General features: G+C 39.2%; 1 protein-coding gene across 2 annotated transcripts; it reads left to right on the top strand.

Annotated features, from left to right (window-relative positions):
• Positions 1–5403: 5403 nt before the first annotated feature.
• Positions 5404–13665, top strand: TAC1 (tachykinin precursor 1). 2 transcript variants are annotated; one of them, XM_006207605.4, is made up of 7 exons: positions 5404–5527; positions 5973–6104; positions 7201–7297; positions 7726–7770; positions 8258–8281; positions 9772–9825; positions 13064–13665. In XM_006207605.4, exons 2-7 carry the CDS (start codon positions 5982–5984, stop codon positions 13111–13113), a joined length of 393 nt encoding a protein of 130 aa, XP_006207667.1. In that variant the 5' UTR covers positions 5404–5527; positions 5973–5981; the 3' UTR covers positions 13114–13665. The 2 variants fall into 2 exon arrangements, with proteins under 2 accessions (XP_006207667.1, XP_006207668.1); XM_006207606.4 differs by lacking the exon at positions 7726–7770 and having other exon boundaries at positions 5409–5527.
• Positions 13666–15149: the final 1484 nt, after the last annotated feature.

The raw sequence follows: 15149 nt of genomic DNA, 5'->3' as shown, positions 1-15149 counted from the left end.
AAAGACCACAATGAACTTGCCACAATAGCTATTTGATCAAAATATATATACTCTTCATAAGCAATTTCTTATATTTTATATCCAAACACCCAATTAAACTGAACACATTATACTATACACTTGTGATTGTATTTTTTACAGAAATTAGAAGCAGTGAAATCCAGATAATGAGTTTTACGGTAACTAGATTTGATTCACAAATAAAGCTTAGAAAATAGAAATGCATGGTTTGGGATTCCCTTAGACATTCCTCCCTGCCCCCCACTCAGCACAGTAATGATCAGCTCTGCCGCAGCACAGACAACACAGTGCAGAAGCTAGTGGCATGGGCTCTGGAACCAGACAACCTGAGTTCGCAGCCCATTTGGGAGAGACATTTATGGCAGCAGTGCAGCAGAGTGACCATGGATGCCACATGGCAAGGTGTCCCAGGACTGGGGTAGCCAGCAAGGACAGGCTCCAGTGTACACCATACATTTCCAAGTTCAAAGTTGGACACATTAACTATTAAAGTACTACCTAGAGGAGGAAAGAAATAAAGTATGGCTCCCCAACCGGTATTCTCAGTTTGACTTTTAAAAATATACTTCCCTGTTTTAGGGTCCCTGGTGATCTAAATGTGGACATTCTCATTATTAATCTAGTCCAAAATGATTTATTTCCTGATTTTAAACTAGTGTTTCCATCACGTGTTACAAACTGGCCATTTTGCTAAGACAATTGGGCTGACTATACCTAATTTTAATTGAATTTTTGACCTTTAACGATCCAGTTTAGCAAAACTGATATCTGATTAGGAGTATTTTCAGGAGACTTACTAGTCTGCCTTATTATTTTAACATTGCAGAGTCATGTTGAATAAGGAGATTACTTTCAGTCTTTTGGCAAGTACATACAATGTGAATTTCTTAATAGCACCCAGAAGCAATGGAAGGAAAACACACGTGTTAAATACTTTTAAAAACTGATATCCTTGACTATCTTTAAGTAGTTCAAAAGAAGCCACACTCCTAATCTTTTGATTCAAGAAGCCACCAGGGACTAGGAGTTTATAAGATGAAAAACAACAGCTGTAAGTTTTACTCTTCTCCCAGAGCAAGTGATCTTTGCTCGCTAACAGAATTTGTTGATGTTTAGACTGAACAGAGTTGATGTCAGTTGACTTCATCTTATTTTACCTCTCCCAGTCCCTGCCTCCGCCAACATTGGCCATCTTGATTCTGGCTTCTCCAATGGCTATCCAGTGCATATCCTTACCTCTCTGCCTTTGCTTAAGCTGTTCCCTCTCCCTGGAGTGCCTTCTGTCCTACCCACTCCCATCTAGGGAAATTTCATTCCATGCTCCCTTAATACAATGTTCACTCCTCTGTTGTAGCATCTGTTATATGTCCTGCCCCCTCCGACTTCCTTGAGCCTTGCTGGGGCAAAAACTGTGACTCATTCATCTCTCTATCCCCAATGCCATATTTACTTGGAAAACAGCAAACATTAAATAAATGTTTATTGCTTCAACTCTTTCTGTGGCATGTGCAGAAGGTTGGAAGATTGAAATATTGTAACCTTTTCCCAGTGCCCACTTCTGACTTTACCAAGAACTAAAATCAGTTTCCCACAAGAAGTGGCTCACTGGCCAAAGGGACAGCAACACAACAACTCAACTCTTGAAGAGGCAGCATCATGAAACACAGAAGGAATTCAATTTAGACACAAGGGATTAGTATCCCCTGATGAAACCATGATATATTATCTGGTTTTGAGTGGAATTGCTTAAAATCCCCTCTTGCCTACCTCAGGTGGTACGGAAACTTGGAACCCTACCTTTGCCTCTAGAGTGGTGTCTCTTCCAGGCAGTAACAAATGCTTAATAACTCAGGGCCTGGGAATAATGGAGACTGGAAGGATTTACAAGAGTGACTGACACAATGTGTTAAAAATTAATAAAGCATGTTAGAGTTTCCATGAGGCAGTAAGAAAAAAAGAACTGATCATAGCAGCAAGATTTCCAGGTAAATAACATATAATAGGTTAGCCAACATGTCAGGGAAGAGAGAAGGGACTTAACCTGCAGACAATATATTCTTACAATGTCATATTTGCAGCAATAGCCGTGTCCAGAAGATTTTCTAAAGTTCAGGAGTCTGGGGCAACAAAACAGTAAAGAATTAATGCATCCATGTGGTATGGATGATATCCAACAATTCTACACACATTTGCTAGTCAGATAACATGAACCTAGTACTGTTCGAGGCTTTCTCTGACACCTACAAGATGAAGTAAAAATGATTAGTTCCAGAAAAAAATTAAAATCCACAATCAGCAACCAAACCAATCAAGAGTCACAATCTAATTAGAGCACTAATATTAAAGAACCTGTAGCCAATGAAAGAAACAAAAATCTGGAGCAAAGCAGAGAGGTCCACCACTGCCTGGCTCAGCAGAGCTCCTGCCTTCCCAACCTTGCCATCAGCGTCTAAAAGTTTTACTTGGAAATTGACAAAATTCTGAGAATTCTCAATGATGTTACACATGGAGAGAAGAAAACTGAGGGGAGAGAAGAAAACTGAGGGGACAGAAGAAAACTGATTTTCTTCCAAGATGTAAGGGATACAAGTGGTGGAGAGAAACTGGTGGCTGTAGGGAAGAGAACAACAAACAGAGCTGACACTTTAAGGGAAGTGGAAGGAAGCTGTCAGGCCCACAGGAATCAAAGTCCATTGGGGTCCCTTGCAAGAAAGGAACAGACCCTCCAGCCAGGGAACTGACATGGAACAAGACACTGGGCAAAATCTTAAGGGCAGAAACTAGGTATTCAGACAATACCACACCTCATCCAAGCGCCACCTCCCCTGCCATTCCCTCAGGCTAAGAAAAGGGAATGGAAGGCAAAATTCTTGGCCCTCAGAGGGAAAAAAATCTCCAATATTATAGGAATAGAGTTAAATAGTCACTCCTACTCTGTTTGCCCAGAGCCACCTAAGCGACATCAGGATGGAGAGAGTGGTCCAGGGCTGTGCACATATAGTACATACTGTTCTGGATTCTCCAGAGAAACAGCACCAATGGGATATGTGTTTGTGTGCATGTGTGTGGAGAAGGAAAGAGAAGAGAGAGATTTTTAAGGGATCATTTAAGGGTTTTAAGGAATTAGCTCACATGATTACAGAAATGGCAAATCTGGAACCCAGAGGGCAGCCTGGAAGGCTGGAAATTCAGCAAGAAGTTGATGTCTTAAGTCCAAAGGCAGTCCAGAGGCTGAACTCCTGCTTCCTTAAGTCTTTTTCTCTTAAAACCTTCAACTGATTGGATGAAGTCTACCCATTTAATATAGAATAATGGCTTTATCCAAAGTCTGATGATTCAAATGTTAATCACACCTAAAAAAAATATCTTCATGGCAACATCTAGACTGGTGCTTGACCAAACAACTGGACAACCTAGCCTAGCCAAGTTGACACATAAAATTAACCATAGACACACACACACACAGAGAACCACTTAGAATAATAATAATAGTTAACTGTTCATTGCATGTGCTAAGCACTGTTCTTTACCCTTCACATGTATTTACTCATTTAACTGTCACAGCAACCTTATGAGGTAAGTACTATCTATTATCCTATTTGACAGATTAGAAAATGGAGGCAGAGAGTACTTAAGTAGTTTGTCCAAGGCCACATGGTTAGCAAGTAGCTACGCCAGTATTTTAACACTTGCTCAAAATTCATGCACCTTGCCACTGAACTAGAAGGAAAAAATAACTCAGGAACTAGAAGGAAACTCCCTCAATTACTTTATACCAAGAACATCTTAATAGAACATAAATTCAATAAAATAATATCAAGAAAATAATGAAACAACTAAACGAGATAAAAAAGGAAATTACTAGTCCATGAGAACAAACTGGGGACTCTGCAATATGATTATGGAAATAACAAGTAATTTAGACACAGCAAGGTGAACTACTGACACCAAAATCAATTACTGACACAAAGTGGAAAAGTTAAGATAATCAAAGTAAATGCAGATGAAAAGGGAAAAGAATTAAGGCAATTCGGAAGAATATTATTGACATGAGATACATGCATTTCAATCTTATATATATATATAAAATAAAATATATTATGATCCAAAGAAAAAGGCCATAATATCTTGAAGTAGAATTTCCATTTCAAAGATCTATTAAAAAAAAAACATAAGAGAATAGAATTTCTCCAAAATGAAAAGAGAGAATAACCTGCAAAGCAAAAACAGTTCACAACACCCCAAGAAAATTAAGTGTAGGATGAACAACAATAAGGCATATTTTAACTGAACTATTGATTTTCAGGGATAAAGAAACCCTTCCTCAAATATTGAAGCAAAACAGCAAATCACTTCCAAGCAGGAGAAAAAAACTATCCCATCTCAGAATTCTCCACAGCACTCAATTCTACAAGCAATGAAGCAATGTCCATAAAGTCCTGAGCAAAATGAAATTTAATTTTAAAATACTGTAACTATGCAAGATGTCCTTCTAGCATAGGAACCACTGAGAGACATTCACTAACATGAAAGAACTTAGGGAATTCAGTATGTATGATTTCCTCTTCAGGAAGAAAAATGTGTTTGACAGTAACATCCAGCCAAACAATAGATGATTGAAAATAAACTCAAGAATGGCCAAGCTTGATTAAAAGGACTGGTGGTGAACATGAATCCATTTAAATATAGAATGAATAGTAGACAAATAATGAAAGTATGATAGCAAAACTATATGTGAATGTCATAAATGTGAATAATGGTGAAATAATAATATAACACAAAAAATGGAACGTGGCTTGTAAGGGAACTGAGAGGAAATGTAAGGCTACTAATGTCCTCATTTTTTAAAACAAGGAATAAATAGGTATTGTTTAAATATCTGTCTTTTTTAAATGTTGCATGCTAGCCTCTTAATGTTTATTTCTAAATCTTGTTTTTTTTTAACATGAACGGGCTCTTTTATAGAAAAAAATATATTGTGGTGAAGAATCATTTTTTAATTATCTGGCCATCCTTATAAGTGCAACTTATCCCTTATCTCGGGGGACATAAAAGTTGCCGAAAGTCCGAGTAATGACTCACTTTGCTCAATTTTGATGAGTAATCTAAGGTGTCGTGGAACCCCGCTGGGAAGAAAGAGAGGAGGGGGCGTCAGATATGCAGACGGAAGAAGACAGCCCCCTCAGGATTGGATGGCGAGATCTCGATTTTCCTAAAATTGCGTCATTTCGAGCCCAATTGGGTCCAGATGTTAATCGCACCGACGGATTACCGTCTCGGAAACTCTCAATCAGACGCAAGCGAAAGGAGAGGAGGCGGCTAATTAAATACTGAGCAGAAAGTCACGTGGGTCTCAAGGCTGAGCGAACCTGGGATAAATACCGCGGCAGCCAGCAGGCAAAAGAGCGCGCTGCTGACCTCCTCCACCGCTGCGGCGACCGGGAGTGCGGAGCGCCCCGCGAGCGCTCAGACCTGCCGGAGGAACCCCAGGGGCGGGCCAGCCGCTGTAAGTGCCTGCGCCCTGCCAGGCGGGCCTTCGCGTCCAGCGCCGCTCCGAAGTGGCGTCTAGCAGGGCAGGATGGGCTGCTGTGGCGGGGGACAGTGGGGAGACAGCGAAGGGACGGCGTGGGGGACTGCGTGGAGACGGGTATCCTAAATGCCTGTGTTCCTCTTTGTCTTCCATCCGCAGCCTCCTGGCTTGAAGGTATGGATTGGTGGATTGGGGGTTGGGGGAGTTGGGATCTAGGAAGACGGGGATGTGAGAAGCTCTGTGGCTTGATTCTCTTTCCTAAAGGGTGCAGGCAGGCGTTAGCTTTTAGGTGGTTATCTTATATCACTCGGTCCTGAGTTCTGTAGTCGGACCAAAAATTCTGCTGCCTCAACTGCTGGATAGCCACCGCCAATAAATATATTTTTTTCTCTCCTCTGGCTCTTCTCCTCACTCTTTCCAGAAATCCAACATGAAAATCCTCGTGGCCTTGGCAGTCTTTTTTCTCGTCTCCACTCAACTGTTTGCAGAAGAAGTCGGAGCCAATGATGATCTGAATTATTGGTCGGACTGGTCCGATAGCGACCAGATCAAGGTGAGACCCGGTCCCAATATGGCCCACGCTGTTCTTCCTGACCTTAAGAGTCGTCACTATCCTCCCCGCGATAGCACCCTGATTACCCTAGCGGGCACGGAGACCACAACCAGAGGCGGTGGAGGCGCGCAGGGAGTGTTGTAAAGGTATGCCATCCCCTGAGTCCTGCACGAGATTCTGCACCCACGAATCAAGTTTTCTCCCTAGAGCTGTTTCGTCGGGTCTGGAGAATCCTCTGGAGGAGTAAAACCCTCCCTGATGATCCCAGGATCCTCACAAGACTGGAAACCTCACAAGGTTTCATCCCCCGGTAACGCAGATTTCGGGGACTCCAGTCCAACGCTAAGGACCTGGCGTTTGGAAACGCTGGCCAGAGGCGGAGAAGTGAGCGCCCAACGCAGGCAAAGCGGGGATAAGTGGGGGTTTGGAGGGGCGCAGGTGGGTAGGAAGCTAACTTCCTGTCTTGACTTTTATTTTACGATCTGAGGATGCAGGCGTAAGTTTTCATTTAGAAGGTTCGCAGTCTATTCGTCCAAGGGAGTGCGCCCCGCGGGAACAGTATAAGTCGCGCAGTGCAGGTCGCTTGTAAAGCGCTGTCACCTTCCCTACCTCCCACCTCCCCACGACCTGTTCCCCTCAGAACCCCCTCTACACACACACACACACACACCTGTGTGCATCTAGGGCTGTAAGAGGTATCCAAAGCCGGCGCCAGAGAGGAGACAAAGTCAGGTGGCTGAGGGCAGATATGTGAGGGTCCCCGAGCTGGGAGGAAAGAGCGGAAAGCGTGCAAGGCTTGGAGACGCTGTATTCCTGTTAACTTCCAAGAGCAGGGCTTAAGGGAGGCGGCGACGCTGGACACGAATTCGGTGGGAACGGGTGGAGAGAGGGAGCGTCCAGAGATTCACCCCACTCAGCCCCGGCGTGGGGAAGCTGGGCCACCTTTCGCCTCGGAGATGGCTTTCCAGCTTTGGCCCGGCGGGGCCCCACCGCTGAGGTTTGCCCAAGGCTGGAGCGCATCACAAGAAAGACTCGGGTTTCCGGGCGCCTCGCACTGGTTGCCTACACGCCGTTTGTCTGTGCGTCTGTCCTCCAGGAGGAGCTGCCCGAGCCCTTTGAGCATCTTCTGCAGAGAATCGCCCGGAGACCCAAGCCTCAGCAGTTCTTCGGATTAATGGGCAAACGGGATGCCGGTGAGATGGGCAGTCATCCCTCTCTGTCAGGGCAACCTGCCCTGTCTTCTAGATCATTCTTAGAACACCCAGTCTCTCTTGCTCTTTGAGCAGAAATTTCCACCTCCAAAGGAGTGTATCTCCCCAGTGCGAGACTCTGGCCCTCATACAGGCCCGCGGAGGGAGGGAGAGATCGATCCGGCCGAACCACCAAGAACTGGAACACCTTAGCTCCCTTGATTAAAGATACAAACTGACAAAGAAGAGGAAGGCATGGGGCTCCAGTGGGTAGTACTCGGAGTTCTCAGTGCATGTGGAAACGATTTTAGACCCCTGGGGTTAGGTTAGATTTAGCTGCCCCGTGTCTCCTGAAACAAATAAATTTCTTTGAATTCATCACACTATCAGTAGAACGTGTAAATAGTTAATGTCAATTCGTCTTTTGTCAGATTCCTCAGTTGAAAAACAAGTGGCTCTGTTAAAGGCTCTTTATGGTAAACATTTCTATGAATCTTATTTTACTATTGTGAATGCACATGTATGAAAATGAAGAAAGGCTTTTACAGGCTGAAACACATATTCTTAATAATGCCTGTTGAAGGAAGAGATGGATTTGCATCTCTCTCTCCTGAGCATCAAATTGTGACCAGTCTTGAACATCTGTCTCTTGTAAGAAAATGGAGAGATGGATGGCCAGGCAGTTATTAACAGGCCTCAGGAGTCTCACAGTCTTGGGCTTGAATCTGTGGCCCATATAAATCACTTAAAAATATTCCTTTTGCTTGTTAAGATATTTTGTTTTTATTAGTAATAATTTGGTGAGCATTTATGGTTCTGCTATATTCCTCAGGAGAGCACATGAATGGGAAATGTTACACTATTTTAAAACTCCATCTATTTTATAATTCTCTTTAAAAGATATAATGTAGCTCCTTTAAGACAAATCTATTGTGTTTGCTAATTTTATCTTCCTTTCTATAGGACTTGGCCAGATCTCTCATAAAAGTAAGTTCCAAATTATTTTGACATTTATCAAATGCAAATGTAAATTAGATTGAATTCCACTTTAAATAATATCTTATTTTCTGTTGTAACTTAGGATTTAATATTGTTAATTAAGAGAGTATAGGAATGGAGGAGACTCATATTACATCCAGAACATGACTGTTTAAAGCTCTGTTGTTTAAACATATCACACTTACCAAAACAATGCATTATATTAAAAATCCTAACTCTTAGCTGAACTGTTGCTGAATGTCTTACCCACAAAAACTGAGATATCTATTGTTGTTTTAAGCTGCTAAGAAAGAAAGAAAGTCCTTTAACTCCTATGAATTGTTAGTTTTAGATAAGAATTTCAATCCTAGGGGTAAAAATCCACCACACATTCCTCTCCCCTCATCCCCACCCTACCACTTTCACAGCAAAAACAAAAACCCAACAAATTATAGGCATCTCCTAGCTCATTTTAGTATACTGAATTCATAACAACATCATTATTAAAGTAATCCAGCAGCCAGTTAAGGGGATGGAGTGAATGTCTGAGTACAGAATTCATACTAAAGGTAAAGAGAGACAGAAGTATAGTTTTTTGACCCCATAAAGCACAGTGAAACATTTCTTAGGGCAGCGATGATGGCAGACTTGTGACACTTCACAGTCATCATTAGATCCTAGTTTCCCCGTTAATGGAACCAGAGGTGACAAGAAGTCCCAGAGTTCATCTTAATCACACTCATCTACCCTAAGGTCCACTCAGTTATCCTAACTTAAGATTTTGGTTCACTGAGGGCAGAGTAGGCCACACTAAGATAACAGCCATGTTCTCAACTAATACAGTATAAACCAAGAGACATTCTCCCACTAGAGTTAAAATAATCTTTTCCAAAGGCTTTATCTTTGAAAATAAACCTTATTCCTATTTGCTTTCGAAGGATTTGATTCTCAGAGGAATTATATATAGCAAAACTCAATGTAAAAAAAATAAATGTACTCTATTAATGTCAAAAGCAACATACTTTTTCCAAAAGAAGTATTTTTTTAAATACAATAAAATAGAAACAGTGACCTTCAGAAGTTTAACTCAAGTTTAGTTCTGGAGAAATACAACATATTCAGTAATATGTGGAAAGAAGTTTTGATATTTCTGTCACACAAAAGTGAAATTGATCCACTAAAAATTAAAGCTAGCTCAAATAGCAACAATATTTAAAACACTATGTATGAACAGATAAAATATAATATGAATAAAGTACACTTGCTAATATTTAGATTAAAAATTGGGAAAAGTGCTTTTATTGTATTATTTTATTTAGTGTCATTTATAGGACTTAATTAGGAATCTTTATTTCTTTGGACTCACCAAAACTTGAAATAGTTCTATATTTATTATATAGGCATATATTTGGAAGCTTGCATTTTTTTTTGCTACTAGTTATAACAGTTTATTTCCTCAAAGATGTACATATTAAATACCCCTAAATGTATTTTTCCAGGGCATAAAACAGATTCCTTTGTTGGACTAATGGGCAAAAGAGCTTTAAATTCTGGTATGTATAAAACCATGACTGAAAATAAACAGTATCTTAAATTTACTTCTACTTTTTATGGTATAGTTTCAAAGTATTAAACAGGAATAATAAAATTAAAATGAGTATTCATGGTGGAAAAAATTGAACTGCAATAAATAAATCCAACAATGGATTGATAGGTGATTAAGCTAATATTAGCACAATATCAATCTATCTTTCTCAAATTCCCAATGTCTGCCCCATTTAATCATTACCTAACCTGAATCTTTGGACTAGTCTAATACCCCTTCCCTTGTATCTGTTTGATAAGCCACGTTTAACCTTGCTGAACTAAGGGGGGACAAGGGTTGCTGGGAATAAGCCTGATTTTCACTTGTTACCAAAGTAATCAAAAAGTCTTATAAGAGGTTAAATCGGACAGTCTTCCAATACACACACATAAACTAAATAAACAAACAAACAAATCCATTTGTACAAATCACTTGCTTTTTTATGAAGTTATAGAGGTTTAAACCCTAAACATCCTGATAAAGGTTTCAGACTATGAGAACAATAATGGTCCATTTAAGTGCCTTCAAAAAGGAACACAGTCAGATCACCTGGGAGGGTTATAATCAGTTCTGGCTATAAAACTCTTACACAGAAGGAGTGCCACAATTCCACTCCTAATCCATTTTAATTCTGAGCAACTCTTTCACTTGATGTAAAGGCCGCCTAATTCTTGTCTTTAGTTTCTACCTTCTATGTAAATGCCACATGTATCTGAAGACTCTTCTTAACTTGTTCATCACAGTATTTTCATGGTTAAATAACCCCTGTATCATTTTCATAGCGTCCAATATTTCGTTAAGCATATTCAGGCATTACAGTCCTTGGTTTAGTTTACTTGGGAAAGCTGTTCAAATTCTCTTTATTTTACCTTCAGTGAAATTAGAATTAAAATACTGTTCATGTAATTAATTAGAAAGTAATCATCACCTGTCTTACCCACTTAGACTATTTCAAGTTTCTAGAAAATCTGTAAGATGTGCTGAAATTAATTAATCTGAAAAAGTCATGCAAAAATGATGTATCCTAGTATTTATATTGGTTCTCTGCCTTCCAGATGTAGATACTACATTTGTATTTCTTCATCAGTAATTTGAAGGCTTCACAGGTTTAAATTTTAAAGAAGCTACCAGTAATCTAATGAATAACTAAAATCGTTGTACCAATATGCATTATTTTTCAGCTTTTGGAAATGGAATATAAATATAAATCACACTTTACTTGTATCAGAAGGGTACACTAACCCTTATATACCTGTGGCTTTCTGGATAATCATACCAGCTATCAACTTTCCATTTTCAGGATTGATACAGGTTTCAGAATATGCTTAACTTTACAAGTGATATAAGTACTGTGCAATTTAGAACAGATTAGATGCTATTAAATGTACTTTATAATTATCATTATAAGTAGAATTGACTGTAAATTGAAATCAATTTATGACTAAATCTTTGTTCCTCCATTTTAGTTAAGAAAATATAAAAGGAAAAAAATGGGCAACCCTGTAATCTACACTCCATCAGACATCTTTTCATGACCAGCTGAGGCAAGGTTATCAGAGTCATCTTCTAAAGCCATCTGACCCTTGCCCTTTTGTGGTCCCAGACCCCTTCGACTGTCTGAGAAATCTAGAAACCCTCCCCCCAGAGAAACTCTCCTCAGGTCATACACAGACACATTTACGTATTATTTTAGAGAGCTCAAGGACCAGGTAAGAAACTCCGCTTCCAGTTAAGAGGACATTACATTCTCACTCAGTCACTAATCTGGCTTTGGTTAGTTTACATTAGCATTCGCCTCACTTCTCTGAGGAACAGAATCCTGTTCCCGAACACTTGTCAGGTACTGAACTTGGGCTAGTCATCCTCTCCTGATACAAACAAACCAAGGTGAGACATGGACTGTTTCCTTCCCCAGAACAGCCCAGACTGGGGCCCAGACTGTTCCACCCCAGAAGCCTGTACATGACTGACACAAAGCATTCAGCTTAGTGATAACCTCACTTACAGGAATGCTGGATCATCTGCTCAGTGTAAAAGGGGAAAGTGGTACATTGGTGCCTTCACCTACTTTCTCTTTCAACAAATCCTTCTGAGAAACTTGTTAAGGGGGGCACCTATGATTCCCACATGTCTTTCACAATTCTTTCTACTATTTCTATTAAAATACACATATACTGAATTTTTAAAAGCACAGTATTTACTGTAATGTAAATTTAAGTACATAAAGTATTAGCTAAAATGATGAAACATATACTGAAGTATTTTGATCACAACAGTCTGATCCTTGCCCTTTTGTGGTTATAGATCCCTTTGAAATTATATTTAATATAATTATATAATTTTGGCACTTTTTTGGTCCAGATAGTCAAAGTACTTAAAATACTTGCTAGCTATATATTAAATACCTTTGGAAGCAGTGATTAAACTTTCACAAGCCATCAACGTGCTAGGAGGTAAGTTAAACTATGTTGTATTTAATGGCACAATTGCCCTACCTGCAGACAATGAGATTGTTCTTAGACTCAAGGATAATCCATTAAGAGGAATCCACAAGACAGGAAGAGACCTTCACACCATTAGGTACCCCATAACAGGAATCAGCAAACTTTTTATTTCTGTAAAGAGCCAGATAGCAAATATTTTAGACTATGAGCACATTGAGGTCTCTGTAGCAACTACTCACATCTGCCATTTTAATGTTAAAGTAGGCATAAACAATACATAAACAAATGGGTCTGACCATGTTCCTGTAAAATGTTACCTACAACAAAAGATGTCAAGCTGGATTTGGCCCCTAGCCTGTAGTTTGTTGACTCTATCCTAGAAAAACTTCCCACATTTTGCTTTTATCCTACTAGTATTCCTGGTTACTCTGAATAAATCACCATGGGTGTCTGCCACTGCTTGAGGAAGCCCTTGAGAACCAACATTGCAATATATTGTGGAAATGCGCTTTGGGGGCACCAAGTATATGATGCAAGACCAAAATAACCAAGAATTCTGTGGTTAGATCACTTCTAATCAGGATAGAGACTGAGGTACGACTGGAACATGTGCAAATAAAACCCTTCACAAATACTTCAATGAAAGGAAAAATGTATTATAAGTTTAAATTACTATATGCTTTGAACTTTATTTGTTTAACTGTGTCAGTGAATCCTCTTTAAAAAAACAAAAAAAAACCTTTTCCTTCTCTTTGTTCTCAGTGGCTTACGAACGGAGTGCAATGCAGAATTATGAAAGAAGACGTAAATGAACTACCCAACGTGTTATTTATTGAGCTTCATTTATGTCAGTGGCCAATGAAAGGTAAAATGAGACATGCACTATGAAGAATAATTATTTATTTAATATGAATTGTTATGAGTTGAAAACTCAAAAAGTATTTATTTTTCATATCGTGCCAATATGTGTTGTGAAAATGTGTTATAATTCTAATAAGACAACCCCCTGAGAAGTATAAATCAGTGGTAATTTCTCAACAAAGCACAGTGTTCAATGAAGTTGTAAAAAGCTATCAATGATAGAGTCTCCAAAGACAGAGATCATTTTTGTTTCTTGGAAGCAGTCACGTCAGCTACTGCTAGGGAAAGGAAACTCACAGACAGTCCATGCTTCTCCATTTGTTTTCATGGTGAAAATGCACTGAGATTTGGTATCAAACTGTGTTTGTATCCCTGCAGCATGTTTCATGTTTTGTGACTATACAGAGATGTTTTCAAAGTTCTAATGTGATTCTAAGGTCTTTATTTTATTGTACAATGTGTTGTGATAATTAACATTTTAAATAAAAGAAAAAATGTCTTGAGAATTGGGTCCTATTCTTTAATATTTATGTCAAATCAGTAACCTTTCTTTTAGTAGATGAAATATGTTCAAAGCTGCTAACTAATAAAACATAAAGCTACTAAATTTCTCTTTCTTAAGGAAAATGACTAAAATGTAATCTCAGTCTCTCTCACATACTTTTTTTTTTTCTCAGTTATTTGGCACCAGATCATTCATGGAGAAAACAATCACATTTTGGTACCCAAACAGTAAAGGTTCAGTTTTGTTTCTACCTGCTTATGATTCCCTTTTACAAACAGGATAGTAGTCTATTTAAAGGTGTATTTCACTGATCATTTTCTTTGTTGAGTAAAACATCAGCACACTACTATTTCAGCCCTGCTTGGAGCCCAGGTATAAATGCACCAGTGCATGAGTCTCACTAGAATTAAGACACCAAACCAAACTCTCCCGAAGGTCATCTGTGGGGCGCTGTTAACATGGCGTTACCTCCATAACAAAGATAAGAGCCCCTTTCTTGCATTCCTAAGGATCTCCTGTGAATTGGAAATGCCCATAACACTCCAGCAGAAAACACATCCATCAGAAACAAATACAGAGCAATCAAAGGGAGGCTCTTGTGTAGTTATTTAAGGGGAAGGATTGATAAGTGTCCTTGGAATTATTTTCTGAGTGCATGGAGAAATGTCAACAAGTGGTAAAACAACTCAGGACAAGCATTGTTCAGTGAAATAAAACTTCACGAGTTTATTCCGGACTGGTGACTGTTGATCAGTGTTCAGACCATGTGTGTGACAGGAGAGCTAAAGCATATTTTAACCTTTATATCTTTAAATGAATAATTTGTTTAAAAAAACTCCAATGAGCATTTTCCTTATGACACAATACACTTAAGTGCTACAAATTATTATGATAAGCAAAACGGGAAAATCCGTTATCTAGGGCCCCACTCTCTAACAGTAATGGTCAATGTTCTATTTAATAAAAGTGATTATAATATATATTAATCATCATAATAGCTACCATAATATATATTTAATCACTCAGTGAAGGAAGTATTATTATTACTATCATCATTTTACAGATGAGGATACGAAGCTCAAGGAAATGTTGGGGCCAGAGATTGTAATATGAGAGAAATCAGGATTAGAAAGAAATTATTAGGAAGAAATAGCAGAGGAAAATAATATCTAACAATAAGATTGATTAAGCAAACTGGCATATTGATACAACTGCACGTTATGCTATCACTTAAAATGGTATTACAGTGTGTTTAGTGACAGGGAACAACACAGATGGTATGTTGTTAGGCACAAAGCAGTATTTCTGTACTGTATACATGTGTATTTCTGCATAGATGTTATAACAAGAAGAAATCATGTAATGAGGAAGAACGTAGGTTCAGAGTCAAACTACTCCATCGTTTAATGGCTGTGTAATGACGGGCAAGTCCCTTAGCTTCTTTCTGCCGTATTTTCCTCATCAGTAAAATTGGACCAATGT

This window comes from Vicugna pacos, chromosome 7 (assembly GCF_048564905.1).
Source record: "Vicugna pacos chromosome 7, VicPac4, whole genome shotgun sequence".
Lineage (NCBI taxonomy): Eukaryota > Metazoa > Chordata > Mammalia > Artiodactyla > Camelidae > Vicugna > Vicugna pacos.
Note: the sequence above shows the minus strand (reverse complement) of the source record. Positions and strands in the feature narration are given on the sequence as shown.